Source organism: Arachis ipaensis, chromosome B9 (genome assembly GCF_059453495.1).
Source record: "Arachis ipaensis isolate K30076 ecotype BB chromosome B9, ASM5945349v1, whole genome shotgun sequence".
NCBI classification, from domain to species: domain Eukaryota; kingdom Viridiplantae; phylum Streptophyta; class Magnoliopsida; order Fabales; family Fabaceae; genus Arachis; species Arachis ipaensis.
Genome location: NC_142444.1, coordinates 153906236 through 153922644, shown reverse-complemented (window position 1 = coordinate 153922644; position 16409 = coordinate 153906236). Strand labels below are relative to the sequence as shown.

The 16409-nt window shown below is 36.3% G+C and overlaps 2 protein-coding genes across 2 annotated transcripts; one reads left to right on the top strand and one right to left on the bottom strand.

Annotated features, from left to right (window-relative positions):
• The first annotated feature begins 7978 nt into the window (after positions 1–7978).
• LOC107617710 (transketolase, chloroplastic) lies at positions 7979–11644 on the top strand. Its single transcript, XM_016319550.3, has 7 exons — positions 7979–8806; positions 9027–9117; positions 9219–9324; positions 9417–9699; positions 9786–9934; positions 10035–10188; positions 10389–11644. Exons 1-7 carry the CDS (start codon positions 8261–8263, stop codon positions 11346–11348), a joined length of 2289 nt encoding a protein of 762 aa, XP_016175036.1. The 5' UTR covers positions 7979–8260; the 3' UTR covers positions 11349–11644.
• A 1224-nt stretch (positions 11645–12868) lies between these two features.
• THFS (10-formyltetrahydrofolate synthetase) lies at positions 12869–15926 on the bottom strand. Its single transcript, XM_016320140.3, has 5 exons — positions 15626–15926; positions 15198–15347; positions 13777–14952; positions 13392–13538; positions 12869–13279 (listed from the first exon to the last, which is right to left on the bottom strand). Exons 1-5 carry the CDS (start codon positions 15785–15787, stop codon positions 13004–13006), a joined length of 1911 nt encoding a protein of 636 aa, XP_016175626.1. The 5' UTR covers positions 15788–15926; the 3' UTR covers positions 12869–13003.
• Positions 15927–16409: the final 483 nt, after the last annotated feature.

Below are 16409 nucleotides of genomic sequence, written 5' to 3'. Positions count from 1 at the left end.
GAGGACAAGTTCACTTTTGTGAACAGGAACCTCCCCCACAATATGAAAGAGCCCCTGATAGAGATGATTCGAGCAAACGGCGACTTGTTCGCCTGGACACCTGCCGACATGCCAGGGGTCGACCCTCAGTTCATGTCACATCGCCTAGCCGTGAAAGCAGATGCAAAGCCCATAGCCCAACGACGAAGGAAGATGTCCTAGGAGAGAGCCGACGAGGTGGCCAAGCAAACGGCCGGCTTACTACAAGAAGGGTTCATCCAGGAACTAGACTACTCGACATGGCTATCGAATGTAGTCCTAGTCAAGAAGGCCAATGGGAAGTGGAGGATGTGTGTAGACTACTCGGACCACAACAAGGCATGCCCTAAGGACTCCTTCCCCCTCCCCAACATTGATGCTTTAGTGGACGCAGCCGCAGGATATCATTTTCTGAGTTTCATGGACGCGTACTCTGGTTATAACCAGATACCGATGCACCGGCCGGACGAGGAAAAAATGGTGTTTATAACGCTAGGTGGCACCTACTGCTATAGGTTAATGCCGTTCGGATTGAAGAATGCGGGAGCGACTTACCAAAGGTTGATGAGCAAGGTTTTTAGTGACCTGATCGGGAAGTCGGTAGAGGTGTACGTAGATGACATCTTGGTAAAAACCGGCCAATTGGGAGACCTAGTCGACGACCTGAAGGCTGTGTTCATGTCTCTCCAGAAGCACAACATGAGGCTTAACCCCCTAAAGTGCGCCTTTGCCATAGAAGCCAGGAATTTCCTGGGTTTCATGATAACCCAGAGAGGGGTTGAAGCCAACCCTGACAAATGTGAAGGCATTTTGTGAATGACAAGCCCGGGGTGCATCAAGGATGTACAGAGGTTGGCCGAGAGGCTCACAGCCCTATCTCGTTTTCTTGGGGAATCGGTGGCCAAAGCCCTTCCATTTTTCAACCTCATGGAAAAAAGAATAGATTTTGAATGGACCCCAGCGTGTGAAGAGGCTTTCAACCACTTCAAAAGCATACTCTCGGCACCTCCAGTCCTCGGCAAGCCCAAGGATGGTGAGACGCTATTTCTGTATTTGGCAGTAACGGACGAAGCCTTGGTGGCCGTCCTTGTCCGAGAAGAAGGAAAAGTCCAACAGCCAGTCTACTTTATAAGCAAAGCATTGCAAGGTGCAAAGTTAAGGTACAGCAAATTGGAAAAGCTAGCCTATGCACTTCTGACCTCGTCCCGAAGGTTGCGGCAATACTTCCAGGGGCATCGAGTAATCGTCAGGACGGATCAAGCGATCCGCCAAGTCTTGCAAAAGTCTGACCTGGTGGGACGGATGAAGATTTGGGCAATTGAGTTGTCTCAATATGACCTGCAATATGAACCCAGACATGCAATTAAGGCCCAGGCTATGGCCGACTTTATGGTGGAAGTAACTGGAGACCCTCATGAGGCCCCGGGCATACGGTGAAAACTCCATGTTGACGGAGCTTCCAACCAAACGTTTGGGGGAGCAGGGATAATCCTCGAAAGCCCGACAGGAATAGTATACGAGCAGTCCATCAAATTCGAGTTTCCGGTCTCTATCAACCAGGCGGAATATGTGGCCCTTATTGGCGGCCTACTATTGTCAAAAGAAGTTGGGGCGACCAGAATGGAGGTGAATAGCGACTCTCAAGTCGTCACCTCCCAAATCAATGGAACTTATCAAGCACAAATCTAAGTTAGTATTAAATAAGTTTATTCAATGTCAATTCTAATAAAATTCATTGTATAAAATAAGAGTAACAAAATCTTCTTAAAATGAGGAGCAGGTTAATGAAAAAAAAAGATTGTGCAACCTTTAGAACACAATGTAAAATCAAAATCATTAGTACCTTTCATGTGAACAAGTTCCATTGTCCACAGGATGCAATACCCAATTAGAATCCATAAGAGAGCTAAAGAGAAAGATTAAGTGAAAATCATGCACGTTATAGAGGTATGATAAATATCAGCTAAGTAAATCACTCATTCTCATATGTCATTATAAGCAGCAAGGGAAAATAATTTTCAACCAAGTAGATCCATGTTGTCATCTAGTTTGATTAGGTCAACAATTGATTTCTATTAACAATTATTCTACTACACCATTTCACATCAGAAGTATGATTGAACTTGCCTATTTTAGAGGTATCTTGGTTGAAAATACTACATTAAGGCCTAAGGGTATGTTCGGTCAGGGAAAAAGTGAGAGTAAACATTACCTAAATGAGTTTTATGTGTATACATCGCAAGCATGATGACTTGATGGTGTTAAATTGAAACCAATTATAACTAATCAAGCACAAATCACAAGAATATACATAAGGATAACATTCATTGACTAACTCTAAATCAGACCCAAAAGAAAACTTTAAAACTTTAATAATCAGCCTTCAATTTTATAACTACCACAAGTATCTTGATTCCTAGACATTTATTAAACAGAAAAGCCATAAATAATGCTTAAACAGGAAAGCCATATGATATATATTTAACATAAAAAATGAGAAGTAATAGATAATTTCAGAGAAAACAAAAATAAATTACATACAAAAGGCAAGTTTAACTGTTTTAACATACAAAAATAAATTATAAAATTAACTCAAAGAAAACAAATCTGGAGAAGGCAAGAAGTACAGAGCAAGCCAGTAAACTGTAAGTAGTGAGTAAAAGAGGAGTACTTACTGCTTATCAGTGACACGACGACGGAGGAAGGAGGGACCGGAGACCACAACTCGAAGAGACGAGCAGCGAGGAGAGTGGCAAGGTGAGCGACTGAGCGACGGAGGCAGTGAGCAAGGTGGCTGTTGTGTGTGTGTCTGCGATCTGGGTAAGTGAGTATGAGGGATGGCTGCTGTGTGTGTTTCTGGGTAAGTGAGTAAGTGATCACCGTATGAGGGAGGAGAGTGGCTAACCCTAATTTCTGAAAGAGGTATATATATGTGGGAATATATGCACTCCGGAGCGGGTAGGGACGGGTTTACCATGAACCCGACCCCGCCCCACCCCGATCAACGCCCCGTCCGTTCAGGACCCGTCCCGCTTCGGGTCGAGTTTAAACTCGCCCGTCCGGGTATTGGCGGGTCGGGTACCTGAGGGTTCGGGTACTCCTGCCACCCCTACAGATTTGGCATCCGATTTTTCACTATTAGATCTCCATCCACTCAATCTGATAATCTTTTTTGTTTGAAGTGTGTCCTACCACACTCAAATTTGATAGTCTAATTTGAGTGAAAATTAACCCTTCGATTAGTAGAGATGCAAATCGGACCTTTAATATTATGTTTTGCCGTGGTCCACACTCAGAAAATACACACAGTATCAACAACGATGAAAAATACTATCTTAAATCCAATATAAAAATAGAAGCTAACCCAAATTAAAGGTTAAAAACGTACCCATTTTGGGCCTTATTGGCTTCAATGCACAAGATGTGGACTTTCTGGCCCATGTACTCTATGAAAGATATCAAAATAAAAATAAAAATTTAATTATTTTTAAATTAAAATAATAATATTTATATATGATAAAAATTACAAATTTAATGATTATTAACTATTTATTTTGTTATTTTAACAATTTTTTTATTCTAGAAGATTTTTCGATAACAAGAAAAATAATATTTGAACCCTAAAATAATATTTTGATCATCTAAAGTAAATGAATAGATAAAATAAGAAAATAAAAAATTTAATCATTATTAATTTAATTTTTTACTGTATTTTTTAATTTGGTAGGCTAAGAATTAATCAATTGAGATCGAAATTTTATTTAAAGATTTGTTGTTTATCAACAAGGTGAAATTTAAATTTTTGACATTAGTTATATCTGCTAGAACAAAAAGAATTTCAAACTTAAATATACTACACGACTTAAAATAACAAAAACAAAACAAAAAAGAGAAGGAAAAAAACGAGTATCATTAGACCAAAAATTAAAGAAATTGTAGTCCCCAAAATTTGTTTATATGTTTGAATATAAGATAGTTGTTGTTTTCTTAATTAAAAATAAAAAAGAACAAAACTATCTAAGCAAAGCGACATTATTAATGGAAGAAAAGAATATCACCCTTACTCCCTTAATTTAAAAAAAAAAAAAAAAATCACATGATACATGCCCATTCTCATATATATCAATTATCATGAGGAATTATACGGCAATTTTTTATATCAAAATTATTATTCGACAAAGTGAATAATCCTCTTGACTTTTTGACTCACTTTAAAAGAGCTAAGAAATCAATAACGAAAAAAAGTTTCAACATTTTTGAGTTATTGACAATCACTTTGCAACTAAAATTTTAATGCAAACAGTTCCACATTTAATAGTCCAATATTTGTATATTTGTAAAAATTTTTTTACCAAAAAGTAGAAAAATAAAGGATTTCAAAATATCCAATAAATAAAAATTTAAAAAGTTTACATTTTTAAAATTAATTTATTTTATATTTGTGAAAAAATAGCATTATTCGGTGAATAAAAAAATATTCTTAAAAAAAATTTAAGATTTCAAAAGACAAAATTTTTTATTTTTATGAATTTTTAAATTTAAAAATTAATTTTTTTTATTTAAACTAGAAAAATAAAACAAAATCCAACAATATTTAAAAGACAAAAAAATAGATTAAAATTTTTTATTTTTAAAAAAATAAAAACTTTTTATTTTTAAATTTTAATGAAGATTCAAATATTCAGTGAGTCAGTAATTAACATTTTTCATTGAAATCAATAGTTGTTTCTTCATCTTTTCATCAACTGCTCCTATTTCAAGATGAAATTAAGGTTTAACTTAATTTAAGCAGTCTCTAAAATACATTATATATTCACTTGACAAAAAAACTAGTTACATATTTTAATATAAACAAATTTAGCCACACCCCCCTTTTCCCACTGTTGATTCCGATTGGGACATAGTTGTTTCCTTTCAACATTTTGGTGTGTTATCTTTGACAAAATATAGTTGCCACTCAATCACTCACAGCTTTTAAAAATTTGTGGTTCTGCTCTTATTTCAGCAATGACTCCTTATCTAAAATCTGAATAAGCGGATAAAACAAAAGCATTGGCATAGAGACTACTATTTTGAGTATCTACATATTAATCACATTCAAAAAATTACTACGAATACAATTTTAAATTTCTACATTTATCTAAATCCTTAATTCTATATTCATCATCTTAGACATTGTTGTACATATATTCAAGTAACAATGTCAAATTTTTATAAAATATGAACCATGGATGAGAAAATATTCAGTTTGGTACTTGAAGTTAGAATTGAGTCTTAATTTAGTCTTTAAAATTTTAATTATCTTAATTTAGTCTTTAAATTTTTCAATTGACTCTGTGACGAAAACTACTACAGAGACTAACGTGATTAAAATTTAAAAAATTTAGGGACTAAATTGAAGCAATTGAAATTTTAAGGACTAAATTGAGGATTGAGTGTAATTTTAGGGACCAAACTGAATATTTTTTCACCATTGACATAACAGTGTCCATTTATTTACATTAACAATAAACTTTATTTTAAAAAAAATATTAGAAGCCATCAAAATTTATTATTTATGATTATCACTTAGCTTAAAATTCAATTTTTTTAGTCTATTTTAGTCTAGTAATCCAACAATATATTTTATTCCATACTTTTAAATATTGATGACTATTGATAGTCAAAAATATAAATTCCGATAATTCTCTAGCATTTTTCTTATTTTACCAGTATCAAATTTATAATGAAAAGATTCCATAAAAAAATTATAATAAAAAGAATAATCCAACTATATTATTAAAAAATACCAAATTAACTATTTGTATAAAAGATATATTTAAAATATAAAAATATACAATAAAAAATTATATAAAATAACACATGTTTTAGAATCGGGTTGAATTTGCCAATTCAACGGAATTAAACGGGATTTATCACCAAATTAATCCGATTCAAATAAAAAATTAGTTGACAACAAATTGGTTAAAGAATAAAAAAATTTATCAGAAAAGGAGTTAATCGATCAAACAAATTTGATTTTTTAGCAGTTAATTGATTTAAGGTGAAAACTCAGCAGTTCGACTTCACGTAAAGTTGATAGCTGAGAGTCGCTAGATGAAAATTTAGTCAAATCAATCAAATTATCTAACGACTTTCAGTTATCAATTTCACATAAAGTCGACTGCACCTGAGTTTCTACCTTAATTTAAACTAATAAAACACAAAAAATATTTTTTAAAAAAATATTATATATATATATAAAATATATTATTTTATTATGTCTAATTTAGCTTCAGTTAAACTTCGATAAAATTTTAAACCGTTAAATCTTTAACTCGTTTAATTTTTAAAATTTTATTTTTCATGTAGAACAACCAATTTAATAACGGTGGAAACTCAGGTGCACAGTAAATTTTAAGTAAAGTTAATAATTAAAAGCTATTAGATAATTTGATTGATTTGACTAAATTTTTATTTAATAACTTTTAACTATCAATTTTATGTAAAATTAACTGCACTTGAGTAGGAAGGGCTTCATTGGAATATTGGAGATGTCCACAAATCAGTTTGGTATGATGAGTGGACTCCTTTTGGTAAGCTTTGCAACCTTGTTCCTTATGTACATATTTCTGAATCAGATTTCATGGTGGCTGACTTGTGGAAAGGGGTGTCTTGGGAGGTTGATAGTCTTACCACGCCTATTCCGCATGAGATTAAGCAGTTTATTTGTGGTCTGAGATATCCTAGTTTGACTGAGTTGGAGCCACAGTGGGAGTGGTGGCCTGCAGCAACAAAAAAGTATAGTGCAAGGGAGGGTTACAGATGGTTATTAAAGAAAACATTAAATTGGAATGCCAACAGTAATTGGAACTGGTTGTGGAACACAAACATTCTAGAGAAGTTCAAATTTACTATGTGGCTTAGCTTACATGATGCTCTACCAACTGAGACCTTTTGATTCAAGCGGCATTTAACTTCTTCAGATATGTGTAAGAGATGTAACAAGGCGCAGGAGACTATGGAGCATTGCCTTAGAGACTGTGAACGATCAAAGGCAATCTGGTATATGTTGGATCCTAGTATCCTGGACTCGACTGCTGGTACTGCTCTTGAAGAGTGGTTTCGGAAGGCCTTGGCTAACAATGAGGCGTCCTTTGGTGCAGGGCTTTGGTGGGTATGGAGACATAGGTGCAATGACATATTCAACACTGACAACCCTTGGACAGACCATAAGGTTGTTGCCTTGGCCAGAATTACCGCCAAGGACTTACAGGTTTACAGGAATCGAAGCAATGCTTTTAGGTCTCTCCGAAATTGCCTGTGTTGGGAACCACCGGTAGGCAATAGTTTTAAAGTTAATTGTGATGCAAGCTTGTATATGGATTCAAATTTAGCGGGATTTGGGTGTATTATTAGAGATTCTAAGGGAGATTGGATCTCGGGCTGCTCTGGAAGCATTCCCCCTTGGTCTATAATCAGATGTGAATTATTTGCTGCTTGGAGGGGGCTGGTTTTAGCTTGGGATTGCGGTTTGAGGGATATTATATGTGAAACAGATTGCCTTGACATTCTGCCCATCACGCATGAGCTTACAAGTAGGTATCCATCTGAAGTAACAGATTTGGTTCACAAGATTCAGGAGCTTTTATCTCGTCCTTGGCTTGTTCACGTTGAATGGGTGTCCCGAGAAGCAAATAGAGCTGCGGATTGGATGGCTAAATATGGTGCCAAGAGTAACTCTAATCATATTATTTGGTCTGAACCTGGTGTTGATCTCCAACGAATCATCCGCTCGGATTTAGAATAGTTTTTGCTTTGTTTCTTTTCTTGTTTAGTCACAAAAAAAAAAAACTGCACTTGAGTTTTCATTTTTAATAACTAATTTTTAACGCGTAATTAGCAACTTTTTGAAGAATAAAACCTATGTTGTGTTCATTTATTACCATGAATAAAAACAAAAAAGGTACAATATTGGAATATGCTACAGAATTAAAATTTGCAATAAAAAAGATTATCATAAAGTTGTTGTATGATGAGGGGAGTGAGTTAGTTGACAAAAAGATTGAGAGGCAGAGAAGAGAGGCATAGCCACAAGCACAGGCTGAGATTTTCCACACCCTCTCGACCATAGGAACTATCTATACATCTCTCACCTCTTCTTCCTCTTCTCTTTACTCTTTCTCTTCTTCTTCTTCTTCTAACTGCCACTAACACGTGGTGGTTTCGTTCTGTTGTTTTTTAAACTAGTTAGTAACCAACCATGGCTTCCTCTTCTTCCTTGCATCTTTCTCAGGCTCTTTTGGCACGTGCTGTATACCTTCATGGCTCTTCCTCAGACCGTGTCTCACTCACCACTACTTCCACTCTCTCCTCATTCCCATCATTCTCTGGCCTCAAGACACTCTCTTCTGCTTCTTCTTCTTCTTCTTCTTCTTCTTCTTCTTCTTCTTCTTCTTCAAATTGTGGCGGTTTAGGCGTCACATCACGTGCTCCACGCAGGGTTGGTTCTGTGGTTCGTGCCACTGCGGTTGAGACACTTGACAAGACCACAGAGGCATCTCTGGTTGAGAAATCCATCAACACAATTCGGTTCCTTTCCATTGATGCAGTTGAGAAGGCTAACTCAGGCCACCCTGGTCTCCCCATGGGTTGTGCTCCAATGGGTCACATTCTCTATGATGAGGTCATGAGGTATAATCCCAAGAACCCTTCTTGGTTCAACCGTGACAGGTTCATTCTCTCTGCTGGCCATGGATGCATGCTCCAGTATGCTCTCCTTCACCTTGCAGGCTATGACAGTGTTCAGGTCAGTCTTGGATGGATAATTTCAGAATGTCATTGTTGAATCCAAATACTTATTTTTAATTTAAATCAGTTCTGAATAATTTTAATTTAGAGTTTATTTTTTATGCACTCACGCTCTAAAATGTTTTAGACAATTGTCCAATCACATCATTTTTTTATGATCATTCACTCTGTCAACGCAAAAAGTAGTTATTTTTGCTGACGTTGAGATTGAATAATAGGAAGAAGATTTGAAGAGTTTCAGACAATGGGGAAGCAGAACTCCTGGACACCCTGAGAATTTTGAGACATATGGAGTTGAAGTTACCACAGGTTACATATGAGATCTCTCTTTAGTTTAAGTTTCCATGTCATGGCATAAGCCTTTTGTTTTCTTGTGTTCTGTTATCTCAATTACCATGTTCTTTGTCTAGGTCCTCTTGGTCAAGGAATTGCCAATGCAGTTGGTTTGGCACTTGCTGAGAAGCACTTGGCTGCGCGGTTTAACAAGCCTGACAGCGAGATTGTGGACCATTACACGTAGGATAAGTTGATAACTGCATCTTGTTTGTGATCTATGAACTTGTGGTGATTGTGTGAATGACAAATTTGTTTTGTTATTGGTTCTCTAGGTATGTTATATTGGGTGATGGTTGCCAAATGGAGGGAATTTCGAATGAAGCATGCTCACTTGCTGGACACTGGGGACTGGGGAAGCTTATTGCTTTCTATGATGACAACCACATTTCCATTGATGGTGACACAGAAATTGCATTCACTGAGAATGTTGACAAGCGTTTCGAGGCTCTTGGATGGCATGTCATTTGGGTAAAGAATGGAAACACCGGCTATGATGAGATTCGTGCAGCTATTAAAGAAGCAAAGGCTGTCAAAGACAAACCCACTTTGATCAAGGTTAGTTACTTGACATGAAGTAGCAGAAATTCATAGCTCTTTAGCTTTGATGTTTGTCCATATACTCATACCATGTCTCTTTCCAGGTGACAACTACCATTGGATACGGTTCTCCAAACAAGGCTAACAGTTATAGTGTTCATGGAAGTGCATTAGGTGCTAAAGAAGTGGATGCTACAAGGAAGAATCTTGGATGGCCATATGAGCCTTTCCATGTTCCTGAGGATGTTAAAAAGTATGGATGGAGTGTTAAGAGATTTTCTTTCTTTCCTGTTAGCAAACTGAGATTTTCATAATATGATCTTGAATGAAACTTGCTTGCTTACTTTCTGTAGGCATTGGAGCCGCCATGCCCCTGAAGGTGCAGTGCTTGAAGCGGAATGGAACGCTAAGTTTGCTGAATACTCGAAGAAATATCCAGAAGAAGCTGCAGAGCTGAAGTATATTATTACCGGCGAATTCCCTGCCGGTTGGGAGAAAGCACTGCCGGTTAGTAGAGTGCTAAACTGATAGGTTTCTCATGCTGTTTATATGATAAGATTCTTAATAGTTATGTTGCATGATGCCTAATCCAAATTATATGCTAACAAGTTAATAATAGCATGTTCATTGTCACATTTCACATTCTTACTTCAATCAAATGGTGCCTGGAATATTAATCATGCTTCCCATTTGATTTCAACTTTCAGACATACACTCCAGAAAGCCCTGCTGATGCTACCAGAAACTTGTCTCAGCAGAATCTCAATTCCCTTGCTAAGGTTCTTCCTGGCCTGATTGGTGGCAGTGCTGATCTTGCCTCTTCCAACATGACCTTGTTGAAAATGTTTGGAGATTTCCAAAAGGGTACTCCGGAAGAACGCAATGTTAGATTTGGTGTCAGGGAACATGGAATGGGAGCAATCTGCAATGGCATTGCTCTTCACAGCCCCGGATTTATTCCATACTGTGCAACTTTCTTTGTCTTCACTGACTACATGAGAGCTGCCATAAGGATTTCTGCGCTGTGTGAAGCCGGAGTTATCTATGTTATGACTCATGATTCCATTGGACTTGGAGAGGATGGGCCTACTCATCAGCCAATAGAGCACTTGGCAAGTTTCCGGGCGATGCCAAACATTTTGATGCTTCGTCCAGCTGATGGTAATGAAACTGCTGGAGCATACAAGGTTGCCGTGCTCAACAAGAAAAGACCCTCAATTCTAGCCCTTTCTAGGCAGAAGTTGGCCCAACTTCCAGGAACTTCTATTGAAGGAGTTGAAAAGGGAGGCTACATCATTTCGGATAACTCATCAGGTAACAAGCCTGATGTGATTTTGATTGGAACCGGCTCTGAGTTGGAGATTGCTGCTGCAGCCGGCGAGGAGATAAGGAAGGAAGGAAAAGCCGTTAGAGTTGTTTCTTTTGTCAGCTGGGAGCTTTTCGACGAGCAATCAGCTGAATATAAGGAGAGTGTTCTCCCTGCTGCTGTAACGGCTAGAGTTAGCATAGAAGCCGGATCAACATTCGGTTGGCAGAAGATTGTTGGCAGCCAGGGGAAAGCCATAGGCATTGACCGTTTTGGAGCAAGTGCTCCAGCAGGGAAGATATACAAGGAGTTTGGTATCACCAAGGAAGCTGTTATTGCTGCTGCAAAAGAACTTTCATAAATCCTCTGAGTTTTCTTGATTTTTGTTTCTTCTTATTCAGAACTTTTAAGTTTCACTAGTGGTATGGATTTCAATTATGGATCTGTTTCTTGAGAAATCACTTTAGCCACAATAAGGAAGATTAGATTACTCTTGAAAAAATGGTTCTCAGAGGAGAGACAGAGACTGAAGGATGAGTGGAATCAATGAAGTTGTAAGAATTTGTAACAACTCTTTTGGCTTGTGAGTTTTTTCACTGTGATGTAGCACTTATTCATGTATCATAATTAATTTAGCCAAAAGGATTGGTATCTGAAGCATCTTGCTTAATTGATTATTTAGACTTCTTTAAGGCTCACTCAAGCTTAAAAATTAAAAATGCAAAAAAAAAAAATCAGAATAAAAGGTGTAAGCATGCTTCAAAGGGAGTAGAAATGACTACCCAACCTGGTTATTCAATTTCAATCTATGTTTTGAACTGACTAATAAAAATGAAGGCTATTCTGTTTTGTACAGATTAACAATAATGGATAAAAAATTATATTTGAGGAGTGCCCTTATTTCTATGAATGCTAGATGAAAGATAAACATACAGTAATTCAACCTGCACATAACATACTCATCTCACTATAACAAAACCAAAAGGTACAGCCATACCAAGAATAAATATGCCTTGAAAATGTAAATTTGTTTTAGCAAATTTTAAAATGCATATGATATGATGCAATTTAATTTTTCTAGTCCAGAACCTTCCTTTCTTGAAACTTGAGTCCCAACAACCACCCTATCAACTTCATCATTGTTCTTAGAAGCTACACTTGCAGTCACTGATGATGATGAGGAGGAGGAATATTCTGTTCTTGACGAACTTTAACTACCAGGAGGGGGTGGAGGAGGAAAGGAAGAAGAGTTGCTTTTGAATATGTGAGAAAGAACATTAGAAAAGTTATGCTTATGTGAAGAGTGAAAGGTGTTTCTGATCTTAGAGGAAAAGTAATAGCCAGAAGGATTAAGTATGAGTAGCATCATAAACAAAACAGAACCAAAAGTGAAACCATAGGCAAATCCCATTGTTCCTCTGGAAGGATATAACCACATGGAGTCAGATTTTGTGAGCAAACGGCTACTCGAAGTTACCGGTGAATCCGGTGCCATTATTGCAGCTGACTAAGCTCTATGATCTGATTATCAATGTGGTTTGTTACAGAACTTGTTCTTGTCTAGTAAGAATAACCAAGAGATGATGATGGTGATGATTGTGAGATCAAAAGAAACTGGTTTGAAAAATGAGGAAGTGCTAGTTTGGGAGAAGGTAAGGGAAGATATGGAGAGATCAGAGTGTTTGTGTTTGAAAGAAGAAAGAAAAAAAATGGACGAAACATATCAATTTTCTTCTTCCAGTTTATCAGATTAAGGTGTTTTAAGTTAATATTATATGCATGGTTAATGTAAAACATTTTTTTTTATTGGCATGATAAAAAGGAAATCCTCATTTTAATTTATATAACAAAAACATATAAATTATTAGGGTGGAACCTTAATTCAACTTAAATGCTTTATGTCATTATTCATATTCATACAGATGAACCAGAAGATACAACACAACATCAACGAAATTGGAAAAGGAAAATGTCATCAATAGCATCCATGTGCCACTTAAGGTTTAATCATTGATTTTAAGAGAGACCAATGACTTTTCCTGTTGCTGTATCAAGATCAATGTCATAGAAGCATGGTCTAGTTGGAAGCCCTGGCATGGTGCTCATTGTTCCAACCAATGGATAAATGAAACCAGCTCCAATGCTGGCTCTAACATCCCTTATGGGTAAGATGAAGCCACTTGGAGCTCCCTTTGCTGCAGCATTGTCTGAGAATGAATACTGAGTCTTAGCCATGCATATTGGTAGCTGAGAAAATCCTTGCTTGCTATACATCTCAATCTGTTTCTCAGCCTGAACCAGATTGTTTTACACAAATACAAAAGTAGCAATCACTTTGTCAAAATCAAAATCTTAGCTATAAGTGTTGTACTTTATAAGTGCATGCAAGAAATGATGATATTACCTGTTCTGAGTACTCGACGCCACTGGCTCCGTAGGACTTTGCTATTGCTTCGATTTTCTCTTTTATGCCGTGTTCCAGAGGATACAGGAACTTCAGTGGCTGTGACACATTCTCGCAAGCTTTTTGAACCGCAATAGCCAGGTCAACCTGAATCAATGCAAGGCATAAGTAAGCAAGTAATAAATTATTCCTAAACTGAATGAAACTAAATGTTCTGCTGATTGTTTCCCTGAATGGTTCCTTTTGATGATTTAGCATAACTTAATCAACTGTAATTTGTTGAATTTTGCATAGAACTCAATATCCTATGATGTTAATGTCAGGGTAAATGTTATATGGCTTCATGGTTAGTTAAAAATGTAGGACTATTGAGGCAAGTACTTACTGCTCCTTTGCCACCATGGGCATGATGGGTACAAATTACAGCATCAAAGGCACCAGCAGCTAAAGCTGCGTTTCTAACTGCGTTTAATTCAGCTTCCGTATCAGTTGAGAACTTGTTGATAGCAACCACGACATTCACACCATAAGCTTTTGTGTTTGATATATGCCTTGCCATATTCACACAACCAGCTTCCACCAGATCAACATTTTCAGACAAATATGCATGGTCCAGAGGCTTTCCAGCAACAACAGCTGGCCCTCCACCATGCATTTTCAGAGCCCTTATTGTTGCCACGATGATGGCACACTGAGGTGTCAAGCCACTATATCTGCACTTAATGTTCATGAACTTTTCTGTTCCAATGTCAGCACCAAAACCAGCTTCAGTAACTACAAATCCACCTGGCCCTACCAACTTCAATGCAATCTTATCAGCAACAATGGAAGAGTTCCCGTGAGCAATGTTTGCAAATGGTCCCGCGTGAACAAGAACAGGTGTTCCTTCCAGGGTCTGCATGAGTGTAGGGTGAATTGCATCCTTCATTAGAACGGTTAAAGCACCTCCAAGACCAAGATCATCAGCAGTTACAGGATCACCCCTCTTGCTAATACCAACAACCATCTTTCCAAGCCTTTCTCTCATATCAGATAATGATGTTGTTAGTGCCAAAACAGCCATAATCTCACTAGCAACTGAAATATCAAATCCTGTTTCTCTTACCATTCCTTTCTCTTCAGGTCCCTGGCCAATGGTAATTTTTCTTAGGAACCGGTCATTAATATCCATTACTCTTCTCCATGTGACAGATTCCGGGTCAATATCAAGCCTAGCAAATTTATTTACTTCTTCTGGCGTGAGATCATCTGGGTTTGTCTTTGAGATGCCAAGTTTCTTGAGACGCCTAAACATGACATCACTAAAGCTCCTTTTACCTTCTTTGTTCGGAGGGCATAATCGGTTAAAGAGAGCCTTATCTGACTGTGTAGACTCATGGAAAATTCTGGTATCAATTGCAGCAGCTAGGAGATTGTTTGCTGCAGTTATTGCATGAATATCTCCAGTTAGGTGAAGATTAAACTCATCCATCGGAATCACTTGACTGTAACCACCACCAGCTGCACCTCCTTTGATTCCAAAAGTAGGTCCTTGTGAAGGTTGCCGAAGGCATGTCACTACCTAACAAAAAAGAGATACCACCATGGAATTTCATTATGTAACCACCATAACCTTGACATTATGAACAATATCTCAGATTAATGAATAATTCCTATAAAGTACAGAGAATGATACTACTAACCAAAACCAGTGTCATAGATCCAAAATGTCAATACATTCCCAAAGTACATGCTATGAAGATAAAAAAACTTGATTCATATCAGTATCAAATGCCATAAATCCACAAGGAAAAAAAAAAAAAAAACCTTTTTGTCAAGAAAAGCTCCTAAAGCTTGACAGAGCCCAACAGTAGTAGTAGATTTGCCTTCTCCAAGAGGAGTTGGAGTAATGCCTCCAACCACAACATAGTACCCATCTTTTGATCCTTGCAGTTCATCAAGAACTGACAACAATACCTGTACATTAAAGTGCATTAAAAGCCATAAAAAAGGCTGAGATTTTATGAAGTCATACAAAATTACACTACTCAGTACCCCCCAGTTCACAAAAAGTGTTCTTTTGACTTTTTTCTGCTCCATCCATAAATGAGCATATCTATACATAAATCATGCAATCTGATGAATGCATGTTAACAAAATCCAGAATTTACAAACATTGCTGCAAATTTGAAAGAGAGAAAAAGGATGCAGAGAACAAATCAGAGTTGAAAGTGAAAGGAAAGAATCAAGAATACCTTAGCCTTATATTTACCGTAAAGATCATAGTGATTGGGAGTGAGATTGAGATCCTTTGCAATCTCAGAGATGTGAAGAGGTTCAACTGAGTTAGCAATGTCTATGTCCGCAGGAACAGGGGACACAACCTCCAACTTCCTCACTGTCTTTGACGAACTCATTCTTCAATCTTCTCAATCAACAACCTATGAATCTCAAGAGTGAAGACGACACTGCTCCTTTGACGATGAATCAGATTTATATGTTCTTTAATCTGTCTTCTTATTTATTGATTCTTATTATCTTATCCCCTTCAAAAATAATAACTATCAATAATATTTTGTTTAAATAATTATGGAAAATGTTTAGTGATAAAAAAAAATCCAAATTTATCTTATTTAATTTTTATTAATTAATTATTATAATAATTAATAAATATTAAATAAAATAAATTCTGATCATTTTTTAATATTATTGAAATAATAAATATACGTATTTTGATTTTAGTTGTAGAATATTTTTCGTTATTTTGGTTCTCTTAAAATTTAAAAGTTTTTGTTTTGGATTTGCCAATGAATTCAATTTTGATAATATAAAACAAAAATAATTATTTTTTATTTTAAATGTATATGTATTATTTAAAAAATGAATAATTAAATAATTATATAAATATTTTATATAATAACAAAATTAAATTATATGATAATAGTTTAATTAAATTTATACAATTTTATAAAAGAATATGTTTAAAATAGTTATTTTTTATATCATGATTATCAAATGGGTCAAACGTGATTAGATTAT

Coding starts and splice junctions, on each gene's coding strand:
- LOC107617710 (XM_016319550.3), top strand. CDS start 8,261: ATGGCTTCCTCTTCTTCCTTGCATCTTTCTCAGGCTCTTTTGGCACGT. Junction 8,807..9,026: donor CAGGCTATGACAGTGTTCAG/GTCAGTCTTGGA, acceptor ATTGAATAATAG/GAAGAAGATTTGAAGAGTTT. Junction 9,118..9,218: donor TGGAGTTGAAGTTACCACAG/GTTACATATGAG, acceptor TTCTTTGTCTAG/GTCCTCTTGGTCAAGGAATT.
- THFS (XM_016320140.3), bottom strand. CDS start 15,787: ATGAGTTCGTCAAAGACAGTGAGGAAGTTGGAGGTTGTGTCCCCTGTT. Junction 15,348..15,625: donor ACGGTAAATATAAGGCTAAG/GTATTCTTGATT, acceptor TTTAATGTACAG/GTATTGTTGTCAGTTCTTGA. Junction 13,280..13,391: donor GCGTCGAGTACTCAGAACAG/GTAATATCATCA, acceptor AATCTGGTTCAG/GCTGAGAAACAGATTGAGAT.